General features: G+C 54.7%; 7 protein-coding genes across 7 annotated transcripts; 5 read left to right on the forward strand and 2 right to left on the reverse strand.

The window, feature by feature from the left end:
• Window positions 1–42: 42 nt before the first annotated feature.
• On the forward strand, window positions 43–1,158 carry KD926_005477 (putative duf323 domain-containing protein; the record flags this gene model as incomplete). Its single annotated transcript, XM_053098678.1, has 3 exons — window positions 43–329; window positions 375–1,078; window positions 1,133–1,158. 3 exons carry the CDS (start codon window positions 43–45, stop codon window positions 1,156–1,158), a joined length of 1,017 nt encoding a protein of 338 aa, XP_052957380.1.
• A 1,442-nt stretch (window positions 1,159–2,600) lies between these two features.
• KD926_005478 (uncharacterized protein) lies at window positions 2,601–4,191 on the forward strand (the record flags this gene model as incomplete). The annotated part of the gene is made up of 5 exons (XM_053098679.1): window positions 2,601–2,969; window positions 3,013–3,136; window positions 3,181–3,304; window positions 3,355–3,791; window positions 3,869–4,191. 5 exons carry the CDS (start codon window positions 2,601–2,603, stop codon window positions 4,189–4,191), a joined length of 1,377 nt encoding a protein of 458 aa, XP_052957381.1.
• A 1,339-nt stretch (window positions 4,192–5,530) lies between these two features.
• KD926_005479 (Flavocytochrome c) lies at window positions 5,531–10,148 on the forward strand (the record flags this gene model as incomplete). Its single annotated transcript, XM_053098680.1, has 11 exons — window positions 5,531–5,780; window positions 5,926–6,036; window positions 6,092–6,260; window positions 6,316–6,730; window positions 6,928–6,997; window positions 7,065–7,473; window positions 7,527–7,688; window positions 7,764–7,925; window positions 7,988–8,344; window positions 8,427–8,576; window positions 8,714–10,148. The coding sequence occupies 11 exons, from the start codon at window positions 5,531–5,533 to the stop codon at window positions 10,146–10,148; spliced, it is 3,690 nt and encodes a 1,229-aa protein (XP_052957382.1).
• Window positions 10,149–10,282: 134 nt separating this feature from the next.
• On the reverse strand, window positions 10,283–11,493 carry KD926_005480 (uncharacterized protein; the record flags this gene model as incomplete). Its single annotated transcript, XM_053098681.1, has 3 exons — window positions 10,283–10,527; window positions 10,585–11,132; window positions 11,201–11,493. The coding sequence occupies 3 exons, from the start codon at window positions 11,491–11,493 to the stop codon at window positions 10,283–10,285; spliced, it is 1,086 nt and encodes a 361-aa protein (XP_052957383.1).
• Window positions 11,494–12,119: 626 nt separating this feature from the next.
• KD926_005481 (glycoside hydrolase family 71 protein) lies at window positions 12,120–16,865 on the forward strand (the record flags this gene model as incomplete). Its single annotated transcript, XM_053098682.1, has 4 exons — window positions 12,120–12,462; window positions 13,496–13,587; window positions 13,649–15,725; window positions 15,781–16,865. 4 exons carry the CDS (start codon window positions 12,120–12,122, stop codon window positions 16,863–16,865), a joined length of 3,597 nt encoding a protein of 1,198 aa, XP_052957384.1.
• A 1,855-nt stretch (window positions 16,866–18,720) lies between these two features.
• Window positions 18,721–20,630, forward strand: KD926_005482 (putative MFS lactose permease; the record flags this gene model as incomplete). The annotated part of the gene is made up of 5 exons (XM_053098683.1): window positions 18,721–18,849; window positions 18,910–18,979; window positions 19,032–19,182; window positions 19,257–20,420; window positions 20,486–20,630. 5 exons carry the CDS (start codon window positions 18,721–18,723, stop codon window positions 20,628–20,630), a joined length of 1,659 nt encoding a protein of 552 aa, XP_052957385.1.
• Window positions 20,631–20,947: 317 nt separating this feature from the next.
• KD926_005483 (mandelate racemase/muconate lactonizing enzyme family protein) lies at window positions 20,948–24,681 on the reverse strand (the record flags this gene model as incomplete). Its single annotated transcript, XM_053098684.1, has 8 exons — window positions 20,948–21,034; window positions 21,096–21,287; window positions 21,356–21,466; window positions 21,517–21,781; window positions 22,694–23,014; window positions 23,105–23,226; window positions 23,368–23,718; window positions 24,325–24,681. The coding sequence occupies 8 exons, from the start codon at window positions 24,679–24,681 to the stop codon at window positions 20,948–20,950; spliced, it is 1,806 nt and encodes a 601-aa protein (XP_052957386.1).
• Between the last annotated feature and the right edge of the window lie 107 nt (window positions 24,682–24,788).

The raw sequence follows: 24,788 nt of genomic DNA on the forward strand, positions 1-24,788 counted from the left end.
ATTGCCAGACCCAATCTACCAAGCACACTAAATCACCCCAAAATGTTGAATGACCCATCCCTTCCCTCCGTGGCTCTGCTTCACGACATTCGTCAGTCAGCCGAGCTGCTCGATTTGAGGTCAGGCGTTATCTCCGGGCTGGCTTCCACGCCCAAGCGAATACCATCCCTTCTCCTCTGGGACGACCAAGGGCTCCTGAACTTCGAAGCCTGGACCAAGAGTCCAGCATACTATCCCAAGAACCGGGAGCTCGAAATCCTGCACAACAACAGACACGAAATTGCGCGCAGACTACCAGACCGGTTTGTGCTTATTGAGTTGGGCTGCGGGTAGGTTGAAATTCCTCTTTAGTTTTCATGTACTAACTGAGATAGAAATCTCATCAAAACGGCGTCCATTCTCTCCGCGCTTGAAAAAGACCGTCAGGAGGTACACTACTATGCGCTGGATGTCTCTTCGGACGCACTTCGCAAGAGCCTCGGTGCCCTGAAAGAGCAATTCAAGGACGCTAAAAACATCCATGTCTCGGGGCTCATCGGTACCTACGAGGACTGCGCAGACTGGCTCGCTAGTTCCTTGCCCGCTTTAACCGTGACGTTCTTGTGGATTGGCAACAGCATCGCGAATCTACGACAACAAGACGCCAGCATTCTAATGGGCAAATTCCGCCAAGCATGCCTCAGGATCTCTGCCGAATGCAACTTCCTGATCTCAGCAGACGGCTGCGCAGTCGAGGAGAGGCTGCTGAAAGCATATTCCCCTAACGAGCAACCATCGCGAACCTTTCTATTTCACGGCCTACACCATGCTAACCGGTTACTGGGACGAAATGCCTTCGACAAGAATGACTGGGATTGCATTTGTGAGTACGAGAAGGAACAAAATGAGCTGCATTTTAGTTACTCCCCGAAGCGGGACTTGGAGCTGGACATTGGGCTCTTTAGTGTTGAGTTTACGAAGGACGAGAAAGTGCCCTATTTCATGAGTGGAAAGTGGAGCGAGAGCCAGGTGAGTGCAATTGCTGAGAATGCGGGCTTTCATGTTGGGGATGTGTGGAGAGATGTGCAAGATGAATATAGTAAGTTTAGTCCTTGGTTGAGTTCCTCTTTCGTGATGCTGATTCTTTCTCCAGGATTTTATCTTTTACGGGGGATCTGATTCTGGTACGTACATTTAGTCTGATTCGATTGAGGATATTCACTTCAATGATATTCATTTCTAGAAAAGATGGAAGTGTAAATGTAACTAATTGGAAAGCTGCAGTGGAATAATGCTTTCGGCATATGTGAATACAGGGGCGTGTATGGTGGTGGTGGTAGCATTGATTAACTTCTGGCATAGAAAGGCCGAACCGTGAAATCTATGAATCCGTCCAACCCAACACTATGACTCTGACTTCTAATTCGAGAACCCCCTAGTTCCCCAGGGACAAACACAAATTCAAATTCAAAGACATAGAGAAAAGGGTCTGTGCAAAGGTAAGCCCTAAAATTAACCCCTCACCCACCAAGCGCCGATCTTCATGGACTCAACCACCGATACCACCGATATCATTTTCATCTCATCCAAAATCGCCACCCCGGCTCGGCCCGCCAGATCCAGACTTAACCACGAGCCAGGTCCTCGATTGCTTATGCAGGCAGGCATCGACATATCACATTAACTAGACCAAATGGGGCGTAGTAGAATCTGTACGGCTGATTGCGTGCTGCAGAGTGGCCCACCGAACAGGGTTGTGGCGGGGTTTCACATTGGTGAGTGAGGACATGGGTTCAGTTGGTGAGGAGATGGTGAGCGACTTCTTTTATCTTGATCAATTATGTATGTAATTATTTGATATTTTAGGTGGTCTATCGAGATTGTATGCAGTCTATGAATGTTGTTTGGATGAGACGTCTTTACTGGGAGTTGATCGGCTTGGATTCCGTATTTGCGGTGCGGTTGGGCAATGTCACGATGTATATAATGTGAATAGAAATATGGCTAGTCTCCAGGAAGCCAAATTGAAATCCGGTGGTGCATAGCTAGCACTACATAATGACGAGTCCTATGGCTCATCATCTTCCCCAAAGATTGGGCCATTCGTGCCACCCACAAAGGGCCCTGGAAGTAACCTTGCCCAGGACCCATACATCACGCATGGAGTACACTCCAGACAATTTTCAGCTCCGGAGCACTTACCACCTTTATCTGAGTAAAATTAGATAACAAAGCTAAGCAAGTCACGATTCTTAAAACCCAAGCACAGTAGCCAGCCAGCCACGTACATGTACATCAGTGGATTCGCGGGGTCATTGCATAAGTGGCGCCTTATGAGGTACGCAATACAGACCAGAGTACTGTCGATGTGACGAATTTACTTTCAGCAGCTGGTCAGCGGAGATCTGCATGGTCTGGAAGTGGCCATGGTAAAATCCCTGCACCGGCTAGGTGATTTGCCATCTGATATATTGGGTTTGATATTCTTGGATTGTAGGTCGGTTACTCCGAGGGATATCCAGACTTGGTGGTTGCTAAGCCAATCTAGCAGGACGCGGGGTATAAGGTTCTAGGTGCACATCCGTAGTCTGGATATCAATCACTATTGTTGTCGTTTCAAGATGACTGTTACTAGTATTGTCAATGACAGTAAGATCTTGGTTGATGATGCTGACTTTCGCCCCCCCGACCGTTTCGCAGCCCCGCTTGCCGTCAAACCCCCTTTCGTCAGTATCCACACAACGCGAAATGATCCTGGTACCGAGTTTGAAACACTTGGGAAGGATCTCACGGAGGCCATGAGCGCCTATGTAGGCTATCTGAGGGACGAGAAGCTGCCATTACCCTCTTTGGACCCAAGTGCAGTGGACTCCCCAGCAGTCAAGCATGCAGACGGACTAGCAAGCAAAGACAAGATCATCAAGCTGGCGCAGGAGATATGCGCGAGGACGATGGATCCGAAGATGAATCTTTTGATCAGCTCGCTGCAGGTACTTGCCGTTCCTTATTCTCAAGACGCAGCTGACATGATAGTTTCACTTTTGCTCGTGTCTGCAAACGGCTCTCCACCTGCGTGTCCACGACCACATCCCGAAGAATGGAAACGTGGCGGCTAGGGACCTCGCTACTGCCGTTGGTGCGGAAGAGGCACTGCTGAGTATGTCACCCTTGATCGCAGAAAGAAGGGTACTGACAGACCAGCGCGTATCATGCGCGTCCTCACAAACAAATACATCTTCGCCGAGCCCAAACCAGGCTACTACTCTCATACAGCGATGTCCTGGATGATACGCGGGCCCAACGAGTACCACCTTCTGGCACACAGGTAAGAGCACCTACGTAAACTGACCACTCAATCCACCCTAACGCCCCCAGACTCGATGAACCTTTCCGCGCCGCCAGCCGCCAAGCCGACGCCCTCGCCGCCGGGGGATACCGCGAGCCCCACAGCAACGACCCCTTCGGCTTCCACCTGGCGTTTAACACCCGGCGTAACTTCTGGGGCTATCTGGCTACCGAGGACCTCGAGCGGGGACAGCGGTTCGCGCGCGCGATGCAGGCCGTCAACCTGAATACCCTGGACGTGATACCGGAGATGTACCCGTTCAAAAAACTGGTCGCGGACGGAGGCGTGGTGGTCGATGTTGGCGGAGGGTTGGGGCAGGTAGCCAGGAAGATCCAGGCCTACTATCCGGATAGTGGGCTGCGGTATATTGTGCAGGATGGGTTTGCCCCTATGGATTCCACCACCGACGATGCGTCGGGGGTGGAGATCCAGCGGCATAACTTTTTGGAGCCTCAACCTATCAAGGGTGAGTCTTTTGTCCGCCTTGTTGTGCTTTGCTTCAATTGAGGGAGTCAATGGTGAGAGAAATTGCTAATGGCTCAGGCGCCGCGGCGTACTTCTTCCGACACATTTTTCATGACTGGCCCGACAGCACATGCGTGCACATCCTCAAGCAGACGGCGGAAGCCATGGACGCCACCCGGAGCCGCATCCTGATCTGCGATCAAATCATGGACGAGGCATTGCCGTCAGTCCCGTCGATGCTGTACGATATCGACATGATGACGCTGTTCGGCGGCAAGGAGCGCACCCTGCGGCAATGGGACGCGCTGCTCAAGGCGGCAGACGAGAGGCTCTATGTCAGCAATATAGTAAAGAAGATGACCACAACGATCATTGAAGTGCGTGTGGGGGATACCAAGTAGATAGAAGTATTGAGTCCCAGTACGCAATATATATATGTATCGGAATTGGCATTCAACTTAAGGAGAGCTCCCGGGTTTGAAGTGCCTTTCCCACCACATTTGTAATTGAGAATATTTTTTCCTCCCCCTTAATCAGAAGGAAACAAGAGCCTGATTCTCTTTAATTGGGGTTTCTTGAATGATCAGGTGTAGATTTTCACGGAGTAGTAGGCGAAAATCGTGAAATTTTGGACTGCCTACCTAATTTACCCTGTAAAAGGTTTAATCCCTTCTCAAGTGTGGCAGAAAAATACCGCTACACTAAAAAGGGTCAACCCTTAGTAGTAAGGGCTTTTCTAGTGTATATACGCGGCGACATCAAGTCTCAACTTGGCGGGGTATGTTAGTGGACCCTTGCTAAATCACTGGAATAGTGGATCTTGGCAATTTGAGACGCGTTTTTCTCCTTTCATGAAAATTTGCTTGACATCTCCACTCCGTAGGTTGAGCTGGCAACAACCCTCCACCAAAATGTATTCGGCTACTCCGTATTATACAGTAATTGTTGTGATGTGACCGATATGCCCGAAAATGGCTGTTGGACACGTAAATTGTACCATTCTTGGAGTCGGAATTTCTTCGAAAAACATGGACGTATGTGAAATCAACACAAGACAATTCAATCTATTTAATACAAGGTATTTGTTAGAAAATACATGATTAGAACAAAAAATATCCACATGGACATCGGAAGCGCCATGGTGTTGTAGAGTTGGTTGATAGACGTGGTAGGATTGATGTTCATCCCTGTTTCTGGGTCATTGGGGAGAAATGCGACCGCATTCTGATGCGATCACCAAAGCGAAGGAAAAGAATTGGGATGGGAACCAGTGCCGCTGCAACACAACCAAGTAGTGTACCTGCCCACTGAACGCACATTCCGCGGAACATCTGTGTTGCGAAGAGCGGGAATCCAGCACCACACAGTGATCGAAGAAACGTGTTAGCGGCAACGGCAGAAGCAGCGTACATTAGATACGCCTCAATCAGGTAGTTGAGACATTGTAAAAAGATAACAAGTAGACCGAGACCGGTTAAGAGCCCAGAGGCTGTCGGGACCATCCAATGTGTACGTGAGATACGAAGCAAACCAGATCTGGGGTCGCGTCTTCGCTTTTCTCAGAGTTACTATAGAACAGGAAAGCTGGAGCGTATTCAAGTATGTATCTTTGAAATGGAAACTCAACAAGACATGTTCTGTCATATTCGGAGCTGTAGCTGTATAGTTAACAGAGCCCTTCCCTTCTTTCTTTTTGGCATTGGCCCCTGTGCGTTTGGTACTGGCAGAGGGACGCCCTATATGGCCAATTCACAGTACTCCCGGGATCCCGCTCTTTCCTGGGTTTTCGAAGGTATCAACGTAGATGAGCCCATCGGCGAAACCGGTTTTGGTGGCGGTGCCAGCGGTGATGAGATCGACCGTCTAGACTTCGAACTTGGATCACCGTCAGATGTGATTCTGCTTGGCACAAGCCAACGGCATGATGATAGCTTCAGTCTTTTCAACGAAGAATCGATGTTCCCCATGGTGAACACGCTGGGATCAACCTGTGATTGACTGAGGAGTGACCTGATATATTATGAGACCGCAGGTGCCGGTGCGGTCTTTTCGGTTGGCAGCATTAATTGGTACAGCAGCCTGGGCTGGGATGGTTTCAATAATAGTGTAGCGAAAATGACGGGAAACATACCCAGGGAGTTTATACGGCGAGGAAAGGGGGTTGGTCAACAGCCAGAGGATTGATCGAAGTCTGGAACACCTCAAGCTCGAGAATATTAGCTACCTAACGCAGAGGGGAGTATCAGGTATGAATCTCGTCCGGTTCGCACTCGGAACATCGTCGTATCTGACACCACGCAGACGATCGTTCTAATCGTCCATTCCCAGTCCATCGCCGCGAAACAAGCCGGGGAACTGGAAGCAGCGTCCGCTCCGCCCGATTTTCCGAGGATAGTGATCGTGGAGCAGCAGAAGGATGGATGGGAAGAGGAATTCCGACGGGAGAAGATGGCATACAAGAGGCTTTAAAGTCTGCAGGGGGAAGTGATCCCCAGGCTTCTAGATGAAGGCTTTTTCAATGACAGCCCCGCGATCATCTTTTCGGAGATTGTGGCAACGCCTTTGCATCAACTTGCCCGGGAGGGTACAACTGATGTTGATGGGGAGGCCGTGCCGCGTGGACTCGCCGATGCTCTTCAGGCTTTCTTCTTGCAGGGAGCCAAAGATTGGGATCAGAGACCAGACAATTTCCTATTCTGTGACGCAAGGGCGCTCCGCCAATGCAAAGTGGCGATTGTTGATCTCGAGCAGGTAACCTTTCCCGAGAAAGCCCCCCCTTTGGGAAGAACTGGCTCCCTCGTGGGAAGAAAGCATGAACTTGGCTACGGCCTGTTCGTTGGTGAGGACCTTCAACCAAGTCCGACGTGCTTATTGTGGGCCAGCACTATCGCAATGGACGAGCGGATGTGTCGATCGCAACGATCCCCCAGAAGTTACGGAGTATGTGTTTGTCTAAGGGCCGACCCACCCATAGGAGAAGATTAGTTTTGGCCCCCAGTATACCAGAGTTCTCACGATCCTCGGGCGCACTAGCGGCTGGACTATAAAGTAGCCCGGTCCCCCATGACTTGATCGCAATACATGTGCCTCCCCTCGAGACCCAGCCCCAACTCCCGGTCATTTTCGATCCTCCATAGCCGGGCGCGATCGTGACGGCCGTGAAAATGCGACGCGGGTGGGCGTGGGCGCTGCTCGCCTTTTTGACCGGTACGAAAGGCACCGGGGCTCTCTCCATAAAAATAAAAAAAAAGCCCTGGCTAACCCTGCCGAATAGGTGCGGTCGGTCAAGAGTGCCATCGCAATTTCACCATCCATCCCAACGACAACACCACCCGCCTCTTCGAGTCCTGCTCCACGATTGTCGGAAATATCAACTTCGGCACGAGCATTGACGGCGAACTGCATCTGCGAGGTATTTACAATGTCACCGGCACCATCGAGTTTCGACCGGACCCCAACCGCGACCGCGACTCCCGACCCGTTGTCGAGTTGTTCGACGCGCCCGACCTGTCCCACCTGGGGGGGTTGAGTGTGCACGAAGGCTTCTCGGTGTACGAGCTCTATTTGCGAGACTTGGAGACCGTGGGCGATATCGCGGTATATGTGGACGAATACGCGCTGAATCTGGATCTGGAGTCGTTGGTAGAGGCGGACTCGATCAACATCAGTCGCGCCCTGAGCACGTACGTTTCGCAACCATGTCGCGCATCCCATGCCGGGGCTAATGATGCCGCAGTCTGCGTCTCAACGACCTGCGAACCGTGCATGGCGCCCTCACCATCGACTACCATGCGGCCAACAGCAGCAGCAACGAGCCTGCGAGTTCTAATGATGGCAGGATTGACTTCCCTTCACTGGAGTCGGCGGGGTCCGTAAACCTGGCGGGCGCGACGCAGAAGTGAGTACTGCCTTTGCCGCTCAGAGGAACGAGAGTCTTTGGAATGCTGGCCTGCTAACGCCACCCATCTGCTAGCATCACACTCGACCGATTAACGACCGTCGGGTCCACAAACGGGTCAGGATCCGACTCCGGGTTGACTCTGCACCTGGAGAAACTGGAAAAGCCAATTCACCTGGATCTGCGGAGACTTGAATCGGTGCGAGACCGGCTGAACGTCTATGGCAATGTCAAAGAGTCTGTTGCCTTTCAAGCCACCTCCTCTAGATCGATCCACTGACCCCCCGGCGAATTTCCAGAGTCCACGCCCCCCAACTCACCAATTTCACCGCCATCAACATCACCTCCAGCACCAATCTCGACTGCGATGCCTTCCTTGCCGCCATTGAGCAAACAACGCGGTATCCCGCGGATGGATCGTCATTCGCTTGCACCTCCACTCCCTCGAAGGGTCTGAGTACAGGAGCCAAGATCGCTATCGGCGTCGTTGTTCCGGTGGTGGTTATTGCCGTTGCCGTGGCGACTATATTTGTCTGTGTGAGGAAGAAGTCTCGAAGTGAGAGTCGAGCGAGGATGGAGTTGAGCGGGCTGCAGGCGACGGAGAGGGAGCGCGCCGATGCCGCCACACCCCCGCCGCCGTATTCTGCGCATGGAAGGTAGATTTGTGATATAATAGCATTGCCTGTAATGTATAGTGTTAATATCTTATTGCAAGAAGATCTGTCGTGCTGTGGTCAGTCCATGGGGAGATGGCCTGATCCAGATGCCTGAATTCCCCGGCATTCCACCGGACGGGGTTGACTGCGGACAAGTTGGCCTCATCGAGCAATGCGATGAGAGGAATGCGATGGTCCACTATGGCCCAATTTCGTGTGACCATCTGACCGGGTGAACTGATCGTTTTCCCCGCCTCCGATCGTATGATCCCCTCGATCTCACCCGATATACATACATACCACCCACTCCGTACCCATCTTCAACCTCCATCTTTCCCTACGATTTCCTACAATTGACCATCGAGACAGAACTATGACGCCGAATACTGTGATCGTGATCGGCTCCGGCCTCGCCGGCCTCGCTAGCACCGTCCAACTGCTCGCCCAGCGTGTCCCCGTCCTGTTGCTGGAACGATTCGCCAAGCCCGGGGGAAACAGCATCAAAGCCTCGTCCGGAATCAACGGGGCGCCGACGCGATTCCAATCCCTTCCGAACCTTGACAGCGTCGCTACGTTCTACGCCGATACGGCCACTTCCGCCGGCGGCCCATTGGTCTCGGCCACCGGGGCGGAGAGGGCCCGCCGGGAAAAGCTCATCGAGACACTGACGGACAAGTCGGTGGAGGCGGTCTCTTGGCTAACGGATGAGCAAGGAGTGGAACTGAGTCGAGTGACGAGGCTGGGCGGCCATAGCGTGGCCCGGACGCACCGGGGTGCCGGGAAGAAAACACCGGGATATGATATTGTTAGCACCCTGTTGAATCGCGTGAGCGAGGATGATCTGTTTCGCATGGAGATGGGTAGGAGGGTGACCAAGCTGCTGCGAGAAGCAGACGGCGCCGTGACGGGGGTGGAGTATACGCTGGTGACGGAGAGCAACGAAACGGTCGTGGAGAGGGCCTACGGGCCCGTCGTGGTTGCGACGGGGGGATTTGCCGGGGATGCACGCGGGTTGTTGGCGCAGTATCGGCCCGACTTGGCCGGCATTCCCTCGACGAATGAGCCGCGCGAAGGGACGCAGCCGCTGCTCCAGGAGATCGGCGCCGTCGTGGTGGATATGGACCGCGTGCAGGTGCATCCGACGGGGTTTGTGGATGGCGCGGATGCTGAGGCGACGGTGAAGATTCTGGCAGCGGAGGCCCTGCGCGGAGAAGGCGGTATCTTGGTGCAAGGGGACGGCAGGAGATTCGTGAATGAGTTGGAGACGAGGGAGAAAGTGACGGGCGAGGCGATGCAGCGGGCGGGTCGACTCCCAACGGAGGTGACGCAGTGGGATATAAAGCTGGTGCTGGACCCAGGGACCGCCGCCGCCTTGGAGACGCATCTGGGCTTTTATATGTGGAAGGGTCTGATCCGCAAGACGACAGTGGGTGAGCTGGCGGGCGAAATGCCGGCCCTGGAGAGCACTTTGCGGGACTATGCGGACGCCGTAGCGGCAAGGAAGAAGGATGACTTTGCACGCGAGTCCTTTGGGAACTGGACGCTGATCGACGTGACGCCGGAGTCCGAGGTGTACGTGGGCAAGGTGACGCCGGTGGTGCACTTCACCATGGGAGGCGTCGTGATCAACGAACGTAGTCAGCCCTTGGATCGTCACGGCCGCCCGATCCCGGGTCTCTGGGCAGCGGGCGAGATCACCGGAGGCCTACACGGTCAGAATCGCCTGGGGGGATCGTCGCTGCTCGAGTGCGTCGTGTTCGGCCGCATTGCCGGAGAGGAAGCCGCTGCTTTCTATTCAGGCTAGGGGGGCTACTACATCTATATCTGGCATTTTCTTTACGGACTTTTGGATTGAGTAAAATAGCAGGACAGTTGTATAACATCAAGATGAGATCGGATATCAGAGCACATTCCGACCGGGGCAAGCCGTTATATACCCTAAGAACCCTCCGGGGCATCCACCTTCTTCGGCTCGACCAATTCAGCCGTACCGGACTGGAAACTCCATCGCTTCGTGCTATCGGTGCCCCATTTGCTGTTTTCCTGGAGGAAGTACCAGTAGCCCACGCTGAAGAAGGCATAGGTCTCCGGGTTTTTGCGGATGAGGTCCTGGTGGGTGTCATCCCCGGTCTTGTCCCGCTTCGTCGGATTCTCCAGAAGTTCTCGCATCACCTCCCAAAAGTCTGGCAGGGGTCAGCCATGGGAGAACAGCCTCGTGTTGAAGGACTTTCAGCACTTACAGGTAGTATCGGGCGTGTCGACACTGCCGAGCACGAGATGGAAGAGTTCGTGGTAGAACGTCACGCTCCGGGAGAGGACATCCGTGATCACCTTGTTTCTAGGGGTCTTAGACCCCAGCGTGACGCTGCCCTCGGGGTTGGTGAAGGCGGCCGGGCACAGGGTGATGGTCGAGGGCCTGGTCTGATCCTGAGCCGCCCCGACGCTGCCCGAGGTACAGGGCGTCTTGCCGTCGTAGTCGCTATCGAAGATGTACTGCTTCAGATCCTCGCTCCAGTAAGGGACATACCCGTTGCTTACGACCTCCCCCTCCTCGGTCTGGCCCCACAGCATGTTTCGATAATCCGGAACATCCTCGATTGGTATCTCGCTCTCCGAACCATCCTCGTTGATCTTCTTCAAGTGGTGCTTGCTGTCGCCATCATAGGCCGAGTCCGTCCGCCGGAGTTTCTTGAGCCATGTGTCCTGGCAAAACATCCGCGGCGTTTCGTCCAACGCAAGCGGCGTTCCCTTCAGGAACTTCTGCACTTTCTCGAGGTTTCCTGTGGCGCTGTCAGCAGCCGGGCCGAAGACTGTCGGATGACGGGTCAATGGGGGAACTTGCCCTTGACGGTAGACGTTCCAGGCCCCCCCGGGCTTAAGTTGAAGTATGTTTTGAGATACCGGGCGGCAACGCCGTACTCGTCGTTTGATGTACTAGCTGCGTGCTCGAACGCCTTCAGGCCGGCCTCGACCAAATCCTTGCTTTCAGATAGCCATGTGGTAAGCGTTTTCGACCGCGATTGGCAGCCGGCGTTCTGATTGTCATCTAGGTTAACCTTGAACAGGGAAGCGATTGGGTGCGCGGGGGTTGTGTCCGAGATGGCGGGCACAATCAGCAGCCAGCAGAGGAAGAACGACCGGAGGTCCATGATGGCAGTGATGGACAGCACGCAGAGAAACAAGAATGCGCCGCTGAGGGGCTTTTTTTTGTCTTATGCGTTCACCACTCCTCTACTTGGTCTGGTCCGGTAAAGACTGGTCCCGTCACTATACCACGGACTAGTCTTGCGGTTTTGATTAGACTGAGACATGAAGCCCCAAGTTCTTCGCGCCAGAGAACATCGGAGATTACCAGATTGCTATTCCGTACGGAGGAGGTGTCCAGGAACAGACTACTACTGCCCGGTCCACCGTCAGGGATTGGGTACTACTACTACTAGTGTCCGCACTGGAGCATCGCCTCGATCTCTTGTGGTTCCTGGCCCCCAGACGCTAGAAAACCCTGCTGCGGTATCCGTATTAGACTGAGATACCACGAAGATTCGATGAAAGCGTCCTTTGCCACTGCCGGTTTATCCGTTGGCGAGTGCTCACAAACCCGCTAGAAACCACCCATGGAAGTGGGCCAATCCTCCGGTTCGGCTCAAGACTGACCTCGTAGCAGAGGCTCATCCACGCTTTCGAAAAAGTATGTAAGAAGACCAGGTGATAACGAGCCCGCATCGTTTTGGCGACGGCAATCTACCTTGCTATTCTTTTCTCGTTCTACGCAAACATGGCGCCCCTGTCGTTGATCTTCCTGACCACGGCGCTAGCCCTGATGGGCGCCCAGGCATCCTCCGGCTGTTGGACCGCCGTCCACAACGAAACCGTGGCCTGCTTTAGCGGTGCGCCCATTGCTTTTGGATTTGACATGGACACTGCCGCCGACTGCCAGCACTGGTGTGGTGAGGTTGAGAAATGCCACTCCTGGCTCTATGTCGCTCATTCCAGTCAATGCGATCTTCACCGCAACGCGGCGCTGAGCACTTCGTTCAGCAGCGGCTTCACCTTTGGCGGATGTGCGCCCACCCTTGCGAATGCTACCGAGGCTTCGTCGGACGGCCCTGTGAGCAGCAGTACTCGCGTGGCAACGGAGCCGACCGGTTCGGTATAGTCCCCACCCCTTGTCTTTGTCTCACCTGAAAGTTGCGGCGATCTAACGGTGGACACTATCTTTCTAGCCGGAGCCGAAGCGTGGAGCGGATCATCATAGGCGCAGAGCACATGGCCGCCACCACCGATAGGGGCAGGACTAGAGTTGGAGGACCAACGCATGGATAGAGAATGGGATGGTTAGGAATCTTCCAAGTGGTGTGATGGCTCAGGATCGGAGTGGTTTTAGGAGCAAATGAGCATAGCGAATTTTCTACCAGTTTCAGCTTACATTGTTATTTTCCGTGAGGTCCAGTGGATATTTGCGGGCACCCAGCTCAACTACTCCGTAGAAATGTACGAACTACGGAGTCTCTGTAAAGTGAACCAAGCTTCTAGGCCTGACCCCTGAAGGAGGATTGGCATGGATTGGCATGGATTGGCATTTGGAAGGGACTTGCAGGGACTCGCGGGGACTCGCGGGGGCTGACAGCATGGGACCTAAATCCCCTAATATCGCACTATTGATTGCCACAACCTCGGTTCCACTGCGGCGCTTGGCGGCATACTTCGGGTGCGCTAATCCACAGATGTCTGAGGACAGGACTCCGCGCTGTTCTCGAGCCATTGCAGAGATTTCTTAGCCGTCGCCCCAAGTGGAGGGGCGACACGACGGGGCAGCCTAGCGCGGACTGGCCCTGCCCTAAAGCGAACTATATCCCGCCGGAACGTGGATAGGAACTTGGAAACAACACTCGACTCGCTCCTAGCCAGGCGACCAGCCTACCACGCCGCTAGGAAATTCCATGAGGGGATTTAAAGCATCAAAGTCCAATCTCCGGTCTCGTCCGCTGCGATATTGCAACCCGTATTGGGGTGGAGTCTTGTGAGAATGTCTCAGTCTCGCCACGGCGCTCACAGGGACAGGCTTGGAGAGCACGGTAGCATTTTATATGTCAAAACCCAGGGGCTCCTCCAGAGATTGGACTCTAACCAATATTCTCATTGCTGCGCCAGTGACCCCTGCGATGAAGTTGTTCCTGGCTTGGGCAACGGTCCTCCTGCTGGCCTGCCGCGCGCAGGCAGCAGCGGTCTTTGCTCACTTCATGGTATGTATTCCCGTGGCATTTATTTTCAGGCCATTGCAGGCGTGTTAATGGGGTCGTGCAGGTCACAAACTCGGCCAATTACACGAGCGATGACTGGAAGACGGACATGAAATTGGCCCAGGATGCGCACATTGACGCCTTTGCCTTGAACATGGCGTACAACGATCCTAACAACATTGATGCTCTGCCTGCAGCTTTCTCCGCGGCCGACAGCGTTGGATTTAAGCTCTTCTTCTCCTTTGATTACGCCGGAAATGGCAACTGGCCCAAGAGTGACGTTATCAATCTGATCACTCAATACAGCGCTCACTCCTCTTATTACTTCTACAAAGGACAAGCGTTCGTTTCCACGTTTGAGGGGCCCGGTCGCGCCGACGACTGGCCTTCGATCAAAGCGGCCACGGGCTGCTTCTTTGTTCCGAGTTGGTCGTCCCTGGGGGCCAAGCCCGCGGTTGAAACCGGGGTTGTGGACGGCCTATTCAGCTGGGCAGGTTGGCCCTGGGGTCCTCAGGACATGAACACCTACATCGACGCCTCCTACATCCAGTATCTGACTGGTCTGCCGTACATGATGCCCGTGTCTCCGTGGTTCTACACTAATCTGCCGGGATACAAGAAGAATTGGCTGTGGCGCGGTGATCACCTGTGGCACGACCGCTGGCAGGAGGTGCTCTACGTCCAGCCCGAGTTTGTCCAGATCATCTCGTGGAACGACTATGGTGAGTCCCACTATATTGGACCCTTGTACGACAAGGCGATGGAAGCATTCACAATCGGAAAGGCCCCCTTCAACTACGTGAAGGACATGCCCCACGACGCCTGGCGCAAGACCCTCCCTTTCTTCATCGACATGTATAAGGAGGGCACCGCCACTGTGACGGAAGAGAGCATCGTGGCCTGGTATCGGCTGAGCCCGGCGGCCGCTTGCAGCAGTGGAGGCACCAGTGGCAATACCGCCTCGCAGCTGCAGATTGAATTCCCCCCGGCCGAGGTCGTCCAGGATCGCATCTTCTACTCCGCCGTCCTGGGATCTTTCTCGGGCGTAGTGGTCTCTATTGGAGGCTCTGCTCAGACGGCCCCCTGGAGCTCCGTGCCCAACGAGAATATCGGAGTTTACCATGGCAGTGTCGCCATTGACGGCCGCACGGGGCCCGTCACCGTCTCCCTCATGCGCGACAACAAGGTCTTCGCGAAGATCGAAGGCAAGGCCATCTCCTCCAGCTGTCCCAACGGCATCCAGAACTACAATGCCTGGGTGGGCGGCGCCGTGGGCGGCAAAGTGTCCGCCACGCCGGACCTGCTCCTCTCCAAGCAGACCTGCATGAATGGCACCGGGGCTAACAACTTTGCCGGTATCTGTGAATTTGCCTGCACGTACGGTTATTGTCCGCTGGGCGCCTGCACGTGTACGAAAATGGGACTAGGATATGAGAAACCGAATTCAACAGGCGTGGTCGGCTATCCCATTGCCGGCGAGGACGCCAGCTACAGCGGCCTGTGCAATTTTGACTGTAACCTGGGTCATTGCCCTCCCACAGCCTGTGGCACGGTCAAGGTGCCTCTCACGACGCCGACGGTCTCGCCGTTCCTGCCGCCTGCCTGTACATCCGGCAAGGGAGAGGGAAACCTGGCGGGTCTCTGCGACTTCAGTTGTACGCATGGCTTCTGTCCGATGAACGCATGTACCTGCACGGGTCAAGGCGCTGTCAACGTCTTGGCTCCCACATCTGATGTAGTCGGCAAGCCGGGGCCCGGGATGGATGAGGCCATCTACGGCCCCCTGTGCGAATATACCTGTCAGCGCGGTTACTGTCCTGATCCGGCTTGCGTCGAAGGCTCGAGCGGATCGGGATCATCGGGGTCGGGGTCGGGATCAGGATCGGGCGATGGGGAGGTGTATATTGCGCCGGAGATCTGGGGGAAACCGTCCCCGGTGGTTGGATGCCAGCCCCCATGCACTCTGATCTTGCCCCCATTGCCTCTGGACGAGCCAACTCACATCTCCATTCCCCCCTGGCACACGCCCATCACTCGCAAGACGGCGACCATCCGGACCACGACCGACGAGGACGGGGCGACGGGCACGATTCGGGGCTTCGATGTGACGACGACCACCATCACCATCAGCTTCCCCACCAGTAAGAGCGATCCCTCTCCCCTGTTGTACACCAAATATCTCTAACATCCAGTCAGTCGTGAGGACCGACATTCCCGTCTGGCAGGCCGTCATCAACGCCAGTCAGACCGGTTCTTCCACCCTGGAGATGACCAGCAGCATTGACCTGCCCCACATGATCCAGGTGCTGCCTCCGTACGGAACTGGCCCCAGCGCGACGAGCACCACGACGACCATCACGCCTCCGCCGTATCCGTGGTCCCAGACCAGCAAGGACACCGTGCTCAACACTCGTACGACTACCTGGTCGTCTGAAAGTCCCACTCCTTCGGCCAGCAAGGGGAGCAAAGGTACGGGCCACGGCTGCTTTCCATTCTGTGAAGGGCCCTGCCTTCTTTGTCCCCCTGGCAGCGGGTCGATCAGCGGTGGCGGGGGGTCAAGCGGCGGCAGCGGCTCTTCAGAGGGTGGGGGTGAAGATGAGGAGGATTGCAGCACTCGCACCGCCCAGGTCTGCTCAACGGCCTGCGTGGCGGGCTCCGGCTGTGATTTCCACTGCTCCACCACGACTAGATGCTCCGCAACGGCGTCGTCAACCAAGATCGTAGGCACCCCGCCGCCCGGGGTGAGGATGACCACCACGTGGGAGCATTGGCCTAGTCGCACCAGCAACCCGGACGTTGATTCCAGTATCGCCAGCTCATTAGACTCGGTTTATTCGTCGCTCTACGGCACGTTGTCCGTCCTCTATCCCACTCCCACTAACACCGGTCCCGCCCCCAGCAACGGCGCCGACGCGGGAGGGATCGAAATCACCTACTACGAGGACGACCGGGACAAGGACGCGGCGCAGTGGGACCTGTTCGAGTACTATCAGAATACTCTCCACGGCGGCCGGGGCTGTCCCGAGACCTTCACACCGGACTACGTCCGACACGACGGGGCCTACCATGGACTGGGCGATAACACCGGTGGCTGGAAGGCCTTCGGCGACACCTGTACCTACCATGGCGATAACCTGCCTGTCTCGCCGCCCGGCACCAAGGTTGGCACGCTCAAATGCGATAAGTATCGTGATGCGATCTGTTACAGCCGGACGGGTGGCGGAGGCACTTGTGCCAACGGATGGCAAAGAACTTACCCTATAGTGGTTTGCGAGTGGTAAGGGGAAGGGGTTGCGGAATACTGTACAGATTAATAGACAACAACAAGATGACACATGCCTTCACTTCCTACTCGCCGATTGGACCCTAGATCTAATCATTCAGACAGCATAGCAGCGGCTGAGGCCGTGCAGTTGCCCATCACTTCACTCTTTGTATGGAATATACCTTCGTTTTCGTAGGATTTCGACGACAAAAAAATTTTTCATGGTTTTCCTTCCCCAGTTTCTGTTGGGGAACCTAGGGTTGATCCACGATTAGCGGTCGGTCCTCGCACTCAGCAAACACTTTGAGGTAGAAGACGCCACCTGCGATGTATATATATTCCTTGCCGAACGTGGGATACCACCTCCCAAATAATCAAAAAGCGGCGAATCGTATAGTCGTATATAGCTAGCTCGCACATCACACCGGCAGATTGAATGGTCGCCCAAAATAAGAGCTGAGTAAGACGGGTCCTCTGGTGCTCCTCGAGGACAGAGATATATATCGCGTGATCCGAACGAACCAACAGAAAATGTCGTAAGAACCATGGCTTCACCTGGCTCCTGGGAGAAATCTTCTCAACTACGGAGGGTAGAGCACTCTGCGCACCTCCTAGATACTCTGTCACCAACCATACCCAAGCACAGGAGGCGTTCCCACATGGCGGGAAAATTGTACCCGAACCGAACGGACTGAATCTAGACAGGTCATGTACAGGCTACACATCACATGGAGTTCCAAGACGGTGGTTCCTCGGCCGAGTCAATGGTATTCCGACTGGAATGGGATGACTAGCTCAGCCGATACACAGACGACAGACAACGAACCTCCAAGGAAGCGAGGAAACAGGGACTCTCCTCTCAGGGTCCTAAGGGCTGTAGGGGTCACCGCGTGCAATATTTCCACTGGTCTGGGGCATTCTGACAGGTCGGATAATTAAGGCGACCAGCCTAAATTGCGAAGGGAAGAGGATCACAGGCCTGCTGCGTGCACCGGGCTTCGCATCTTACGACTGGGCTGCGGCCAGTGACCGCTCCCTGTGGCGTCGCCCTTGCTTCCCATGTGGCAATTCCCCCTTCATTTCTTTTTCTCCTTTCCGACTACCGCCAGCCAATGGCCCCCTGCGCATGACCAATATCCAGGGCCGACGGGCCACGCAGCCCGAATTAATTGCTTGGGCGTGGACGGCGGCTCTAGACCGCAGCCTCTCCGAACAGCGTGAGCGACCTTTCCCCAGATCTCGCTAGTTGCAGGATCCCCCGGCGAATGAGCGCAGCGGTGGATGGCTCCTTGCTTGACCAGCTCGGGAAAAGTTGCTGAAATGCTGGCGGTGGTCCAACTGGCCAGAATGCCCCGACTATTGGTGGATAATTGTAGTTTGGCCGGCAGATTTGTCCCTTCCTCCGCGCAAACATGGCAGTCATATTATTAGCTCGACTGTCGCGGTTCATTCGAATGGATTTCGAGTGACTGCTGAGGTGCTGGACGAGCACCAGTAGTACGGAGTAGGGATCGAAAATCTGGGGAATGTGGGGATGGGCAGGGCCCCTAATCGTTGCCCCGTCTTCCCGGTCGTCCTAGTCTCCCTCGCCGTCCTGTCAGTCCCAACCGAACCTGCTAGGGTCCAGGCTAGACCGATTGGGAACGGAGGTTGCGGTGCGGCGCCCCGACGTTCGTGTTGGATCTGGATTCTGGGGTATTTCGGGCCGGAACCCGCATCAGCTTGACTGATGCGGCCTGTGCCACCGACCTGGGATTCGGGGGAACCGATATAAAGACAGCGCCGCATGCCTGTCTCCGGTGCTCCTCCACAGCTGGTCCCTCCTTCCTTGTCATCACCTCGAGGTCTGGTAGACTGCCCACCCATTCACCATGTCGAAAGAAGAACACTCGCGGCACGAGATCGTGAGCGTAGATGCCACGCATCACCAGGCCATCGTGGCCGAGGGAACGGGAAAAACGGCCGCCAACGAAGGTGCCAAACAGAAGGAGGTGTACAACGTGAGTCGAGGAGGATCGATCGGCAGCCCAGACATCGGACCTTCACTGATCGCCTTCTAGGCCGAACTCTACGCGGCAATCCAGGAGTCCAATATCAAGAGATGGAGCAAATCGAGTCTGCAGTTGTACTGTAGGTGTCCCCCACTTGGGCTGGTTCGCTCTCATCACTGACACGAACCAAGGGTGCGTTTTTATCTCGTTCTGCTGCGCTTGCGCCAACGGCTTCGACGGCTCTCTTATGGGATCCATCACCGTGATGCCTCACTTCATGGCCACCATGGGCAGCCAGATTGACGGCTGGCAGGTGGCCGTGATGACCTCCCTCTACTCGGTGTAAGTCCTGCGTGCCCCGCCCGACCGAGAGTGTTGCAACCTGGCGAGAGTCTAACGAATGCTTCGATGTTTAGAGGATCTATCGTCACCACCCCCTTTGCTGCCGCCGTTAGTGACCGATGGGGCCGTCGCATGGGCATGACCTGCGGTGCCGTGGGGATTATACTCGGTAGCATCGTGGCGGCAAGCTCTCACAGCTTGGCCCAAGTGACCGTGGGCCGTGTCATCCTCGGGTCGGGCATTCAGTTCATGACCGTCTCGGCGCCGGCATACTCCATGGAGATTGCACCTCCCCAGTGGCGTGGTCGCTGCACTGGATTTTACAACTGCGGCTGGTTTGGTGGCTCCATCCCAGCGGCCCTGGTGACCTTTGGATGCCAGTACATTGACAGCAACTGGTCCTGGAGAATCCCGTTCATCTGCCAGTGCTTTGCATGCCTGATTGTCATCAGTTCGGTGTACTTCATCCCCGAATCCCCCCGATACCTTTTCGCGGTCGGCCGGGAGCAGGAGGCCATTGACTTCTTGACAAAGTATCACGGAAACGGCAACTCCCAATCGCGCCTGGTGCAGTTGGAAGTGGAAGAAATCCGCGACAGCATTCACCAGGAGCTTCAGGACAAGACGATTGCCTGGTGGGATTACCGCTGTCTGGTTGACTCGCACCAGAGCCGCTGGCGCTCCCTGCAAGTGCTCATGATGGGGGTCTTCGGTCAGTTCTCCGGCAACGGTCTCGGGTACTTTAATGCGATGATATTCAGCGAGCTCGGCGTCGAGACCACCGCTCAGCAGCTCGGCTACAACGTGCTCAACTCGTGCCTGGGAGCCATCGGTGCTGGAACCGCCGTGTCCCTGACGGACCGCATGCCCCGTCGCAAGGTGCTGGTCTACGGAACCTTCGCCACGGCCTGCATGCTGGCTATCAACGGCGGTGCCAACCGCGCGTTCGGCATGGACAACAGCAACAAGAGTGCCGGTCAGGCCGCGCTGGCCTTTTACTTCCTCTTCAACGTCGTCTACTCCTTCACCTACACCCCGCTGCAGGGCGTGGTCCCTGTCGAGGCGCTTGACAACACGCGCCGCGCCAAGGGATTGGCCTTCTACGGCTTCCTGACCGGCTGTCTGGGCTTCGTCAACCAGTTCTGCACCCCCATCGCGAACCGAACTATCGGGCTGAATTATATCTGGGTCTTTGTTGGTTGGGATTGCGTCGAGGCGACGCTCTGGTATTTCTTTGGGTATGGTAACCTCCGTTAAACTCTTCCATGATTTTTTTTGGATTAGCAATTCTAACAGTCTACAGCGTCGAGGCTCAAGGCCGTACTTTGGAAGAGCTCGAATGGGTCTACACCCAGCCCAACCCTGTCGAGGCTTCTCAGCGCGTCGACCGAGTCGTGCAGCAAGCCGATGGCACGGTTACCGAGAAGATTGTCGAAAATGAGTCCTGAGTGACCCCATTACTGCAAGAGCCCTGGCTTCGATATACGTTGCTTTGCTGCCCCTCGGGAGCTCCCTGTCTCACCGTCCTTCATCATTTACGCTTGCCTGTCTCTCACATTTATGATGGTCTTTATAGCTATCCTAGTTTCACCAGCCATACCCTGTCCTCTATTTTAGCAAAGTAGTCGGCGTCTCAATAATTCATTCTTTAATACTACGTTGCTCCCTGTGTACATGAACCATAGGCGCTTTCACTGGCCATCGTCAACCCGTCATTATGAGCCCGGTCATGGCAACATTCGGCTGCAAACGGGATAAGAGTTCATCATGCGCGGCTGGAGATATAATCGGCAACTCTGGGACGGCCTTCGAAGGATTCCCGAAACTTGACGAGAGATTCTGGCAAGGAGGGCTAGTCAGGGGTTGAAATGCTCGTTAATACTGCACTTTCGCATCATGGGATAGGGACTTACGGGTAGTGTGCCAGTCTGCATGTCGTTGTTGATAGATTGATAGATGGCAAAATCTGCATAAGTGACTTTCGGGCCGAGAAGATATGGGCCATCCTGCTCGGCATAGAGTTGCCCGATGATCTTGTAGTAGTTCGGCACAAAGTCTTGCTTGAACTCGTCCGTGACATTGCCGAGATTCTTCACCCATTGGGCCTAAATTTTTGTTGCATGAAACAGTGAGCCGCGCTGTGTCGGATCCGCGTGCTGCGGACAAGGCTTACCCTCCAGTCGTTGTAGATGTCAGCGACCAAATCCACACAATATTTCTCGAAACTGGTATCCCCATCGTACCCGCCCAGCTCCCTGGCCAGGTATCGAAGGATGGGGAGGTGCTATCTAATGTCAATTACGTCCGCGGCAACTCAACACGTCCCGGGCCTACCTGGCTGAAGATTTTTCCTTCATACTCCAGCACGGGCACCTGCCCCGTCACTGACAAGCCCCGTTCCTTGAGCTCTGCGCTCTTGGTGGGCCAGGTACTATCGAACGGATATCGCACATCATGGAAATCGACCCCGGCATCCTTAAGAAACAATCTGAGTCCGGCGAGGTAAGCATATTCCTCGATGAAGAGCGCTGGGATCGTGGTCTCACCGAACGACTTCTCCGCGACCCAGACTACCAATATCCAAGTAGTGCAGCGTGGGCTTGACCGATGGCAGCGTCATTTCGGTCTTTTGATCAACTCAACCAATACTATGGGGAATGTGGAATGGTGCATTCAGAGGATATTGACATTGTATGAATAGAGGATCACCAGTGATGCAATTATTCGGCCATCGCTGCTTACTCAGGCGGGGTAGTTAACTAGTTAGACGACTGCGGTGTATGCCAGCGTACGCCATTCCAGTCGGTGCAACGTGCGGAGTCATACTTCAGCACTCCTTCCATCATCCTCATGCTTCTTGGGCCAATCCCTGGCAGTCTTCTTGGCGTTTCTAATTCGCGAGCCATCGGTCCTTCAATGTTGCGCTTTTGGCCCCGACCGAACTAGTCTTTAGTACAAGGGGATGTGGAGCCTGGCAAAATCTTCCCCTGGGTAATTTTGGAGCCTTGAAGCTGTGAAACCTTGAATAGTGAATACGGAGTAGTGCACCCAAGTAAATTCCCTCGTCCCTCTTGCATGGTGTATGTGGATGAAAGATCGTCATCATGATGGTCCAGAGTACTTCCCATCCTAAACGGGGAAATATATACTCGCGGCAACAACCAATCCGGCTACTCGACAAACCTCACCACCAAGTCTACGATGTCAGACAGATTGGGAAGTAACATGAAATAAAGGTTTACGTGAACAGATTCATCTCAAACAGAAAATATTTTTGTAATCAAGAAGGAAGGACGCAGAGCCGTTAGTCGGGCCGGGAGGACGGAAATAGACTGCATTAACCTCGGATGGGTAGCTGAGATCAAGGATAATTGGATTGACCATTCAATGTACGGTGGATCTGAATATACTGCTACTAATTGTCATCTAGGAGTAACGAGCCACCGGTTCTCCCAAGACATCCATGCGAGGAGTGATCCCCAGGCCCGGCGCAGAGGGTGCTGAGACGCACCCGTCTTGAACGGTGAAGTCCGCATCTGCTGTCTTCTTGGCCACCATGTCACGGCTCTCAAGCACGCAGCGCAGATTGCGATCCGGAATGGTCTGGCTAAGATGTACAATGGCGGCAAAGGTGATATCTGAACCCGTTGTATCCTGCACGCTAACTGTATAGCCGGCGGCCAGGCAGATATCACGCTGCCGGCGGCCTCGTGTGAGACCGCCAGCCTTGGAGATCTTCAGGCCGATTCCCTCGGCGGCGTCGTCGGCGATCAGCTGCACAGCAGACGCCTCGTTGGTCGCCAGCTCGTCGAAAATAATGGGCACGTCGGTCCTGCGCCGCAGGGAAATACATTCCCTCCATGTCGGGCACGGCGCCTCCAGGACAAAGTCCAGCCCAGTTGGGAGTAAGCGAAGCATTCACAGGGCGGTCTCGACACGCAGCCCATCATTGGCATCCACCAGGAAGAACTCGCCTGGTTGTTTGTCTGCCAGCGAGGCGGCAATGCGCGCTGCATCCGCGGCCGGATCGCCGTCGATCTTGATCTAATGGCCCGTGTATCCTCTCTTTCGGTGGTCGGCAACATTCTGTCGCATCTCTTGAGGGGCCGCCACGGGAATTGAGGAGATCACCGGCATCTTCACGCCAGTACGCCCGCCGAGGAGCTCTCAGACGGGCAAACCGACGGACTTGCCGAAAACATCCCAGCATGCAATGTCGAGGGCCGTTTTGGCGTCCTCGTGGCCCAGCAAAATGGAATCCATCGTTTCGTTGATGCGATCGACCCGTCGGGGATCCAGACCAATAAGGCTGGGAGCCATGTGAGCGATGGCGGTGCGGACGCCCAGCGGGTGCGAGGCCACGTAGGTCGAGCCAAAAGGTGTAATCTCTCCCCATCCTTCAATCCCGTCGTGTGTGGTTATGCGCACGATGGTTGCGTCGAAGCTGTTGTATTCGCGGCCGCCAGACAGGCGATAGACACCACCGGCGTAGGGGAGATCGACTTGAAAGACGTCAGTCTTGGTAATCTTGAGTTCCTTCATAGTTGTTAATATCTCGACGGTGAAGAATAGATAACAAAGTTTTGGGAGAAGAACAAGAAAGTTGATCCTTTTCAACTGCTCGGTTGACGAGGAAATGGATAGGCCTTATATACTGCCTCACGTTGCCTGTATAATCTCGAGCACAAGGTCCCGCTCCTACTGTTGGAAATTCTATGCGATCGTGGCTCAATGCGGGGTGCCACTTGGGAGCGAAGATCGGCCTTTTGAAAGATGCATCCATCTCAGGGTTCGAATGTCCCGATCGGGCAACAAAAATGAGCAGCTTCGCGTGGAGATGTCCGAGTGCGTGCATTTCTTTTCCTTCCATTTCCACGGGAGAGAGCTCTAATTCTAACCGGCTGTTTATCATTTGTAGGCTAATTATCGTGATGTCACTTGTCTACTAAGATCACCGTTCACTATGGAGTACAGATTGAGAAATACCGTTCTAAGAAGATATCATTGATTGATTGGTTAGCCTACACGACCAGGCTTGTAAAGACTTTCAACAGGCCAGCTAGGGCCTCCGGTCACAGGGCTTTATTGATTGCCTGCAAATAATAATTGAAATTGCGGCAATTGAAATATGGCTTGCGTTACCTCGTTGTCTGGCAGGATCATCGACATGCCACAGCTCGTCCGGCTGCCATCAGAATTGAACGTGGGATGCCCATTGATGGCGGAAAAGTTCAATCCAAAAGAAGCTCTGATATCTGGCTTGAGGAGCATTATCAGCATTCCGAACACGAACTTGGCAGACGATTGGGAAAATGTTGAGTCCTGTGAGGTGGGTACCTCGAACACAAGCCAGTTATCGGTGTGCGGAGGCTCGAAGGTAAAAACGGCATATTCTCCCTTAGAAATAGACTCCTTGGCCCAACGGTATCGGTCAACCTCATTATTCCCTGCGCCAAGGGTCAGGACTATCACCCAAAAGGTTTTACGGACGAGCGGCATGTTTGCTTGTGAATCACAGCTGGATCAAGAGTTCGGGGACAAGCGGATATAGCAGGACTGGGTTCCAGAACTCTGGACTCAAATCAAGGTAATCAAGGGGGTTGTGG

This window comes from Aspergillus affinis, assembly GCF_023601865.1.
Source record: "Aspergillus affinis strain CMG 70 chromosome Unknown NODE_27_length_306053_cov_87_951578, whole genome shotgun sequence".
Taxonomy (NCBI): Eukaryota; Fungi; Ascomycota; class Eurotiomycetes; order Eurotiales; family Aspergillaceae; genus Aspergillus; species Aspergillus affinis.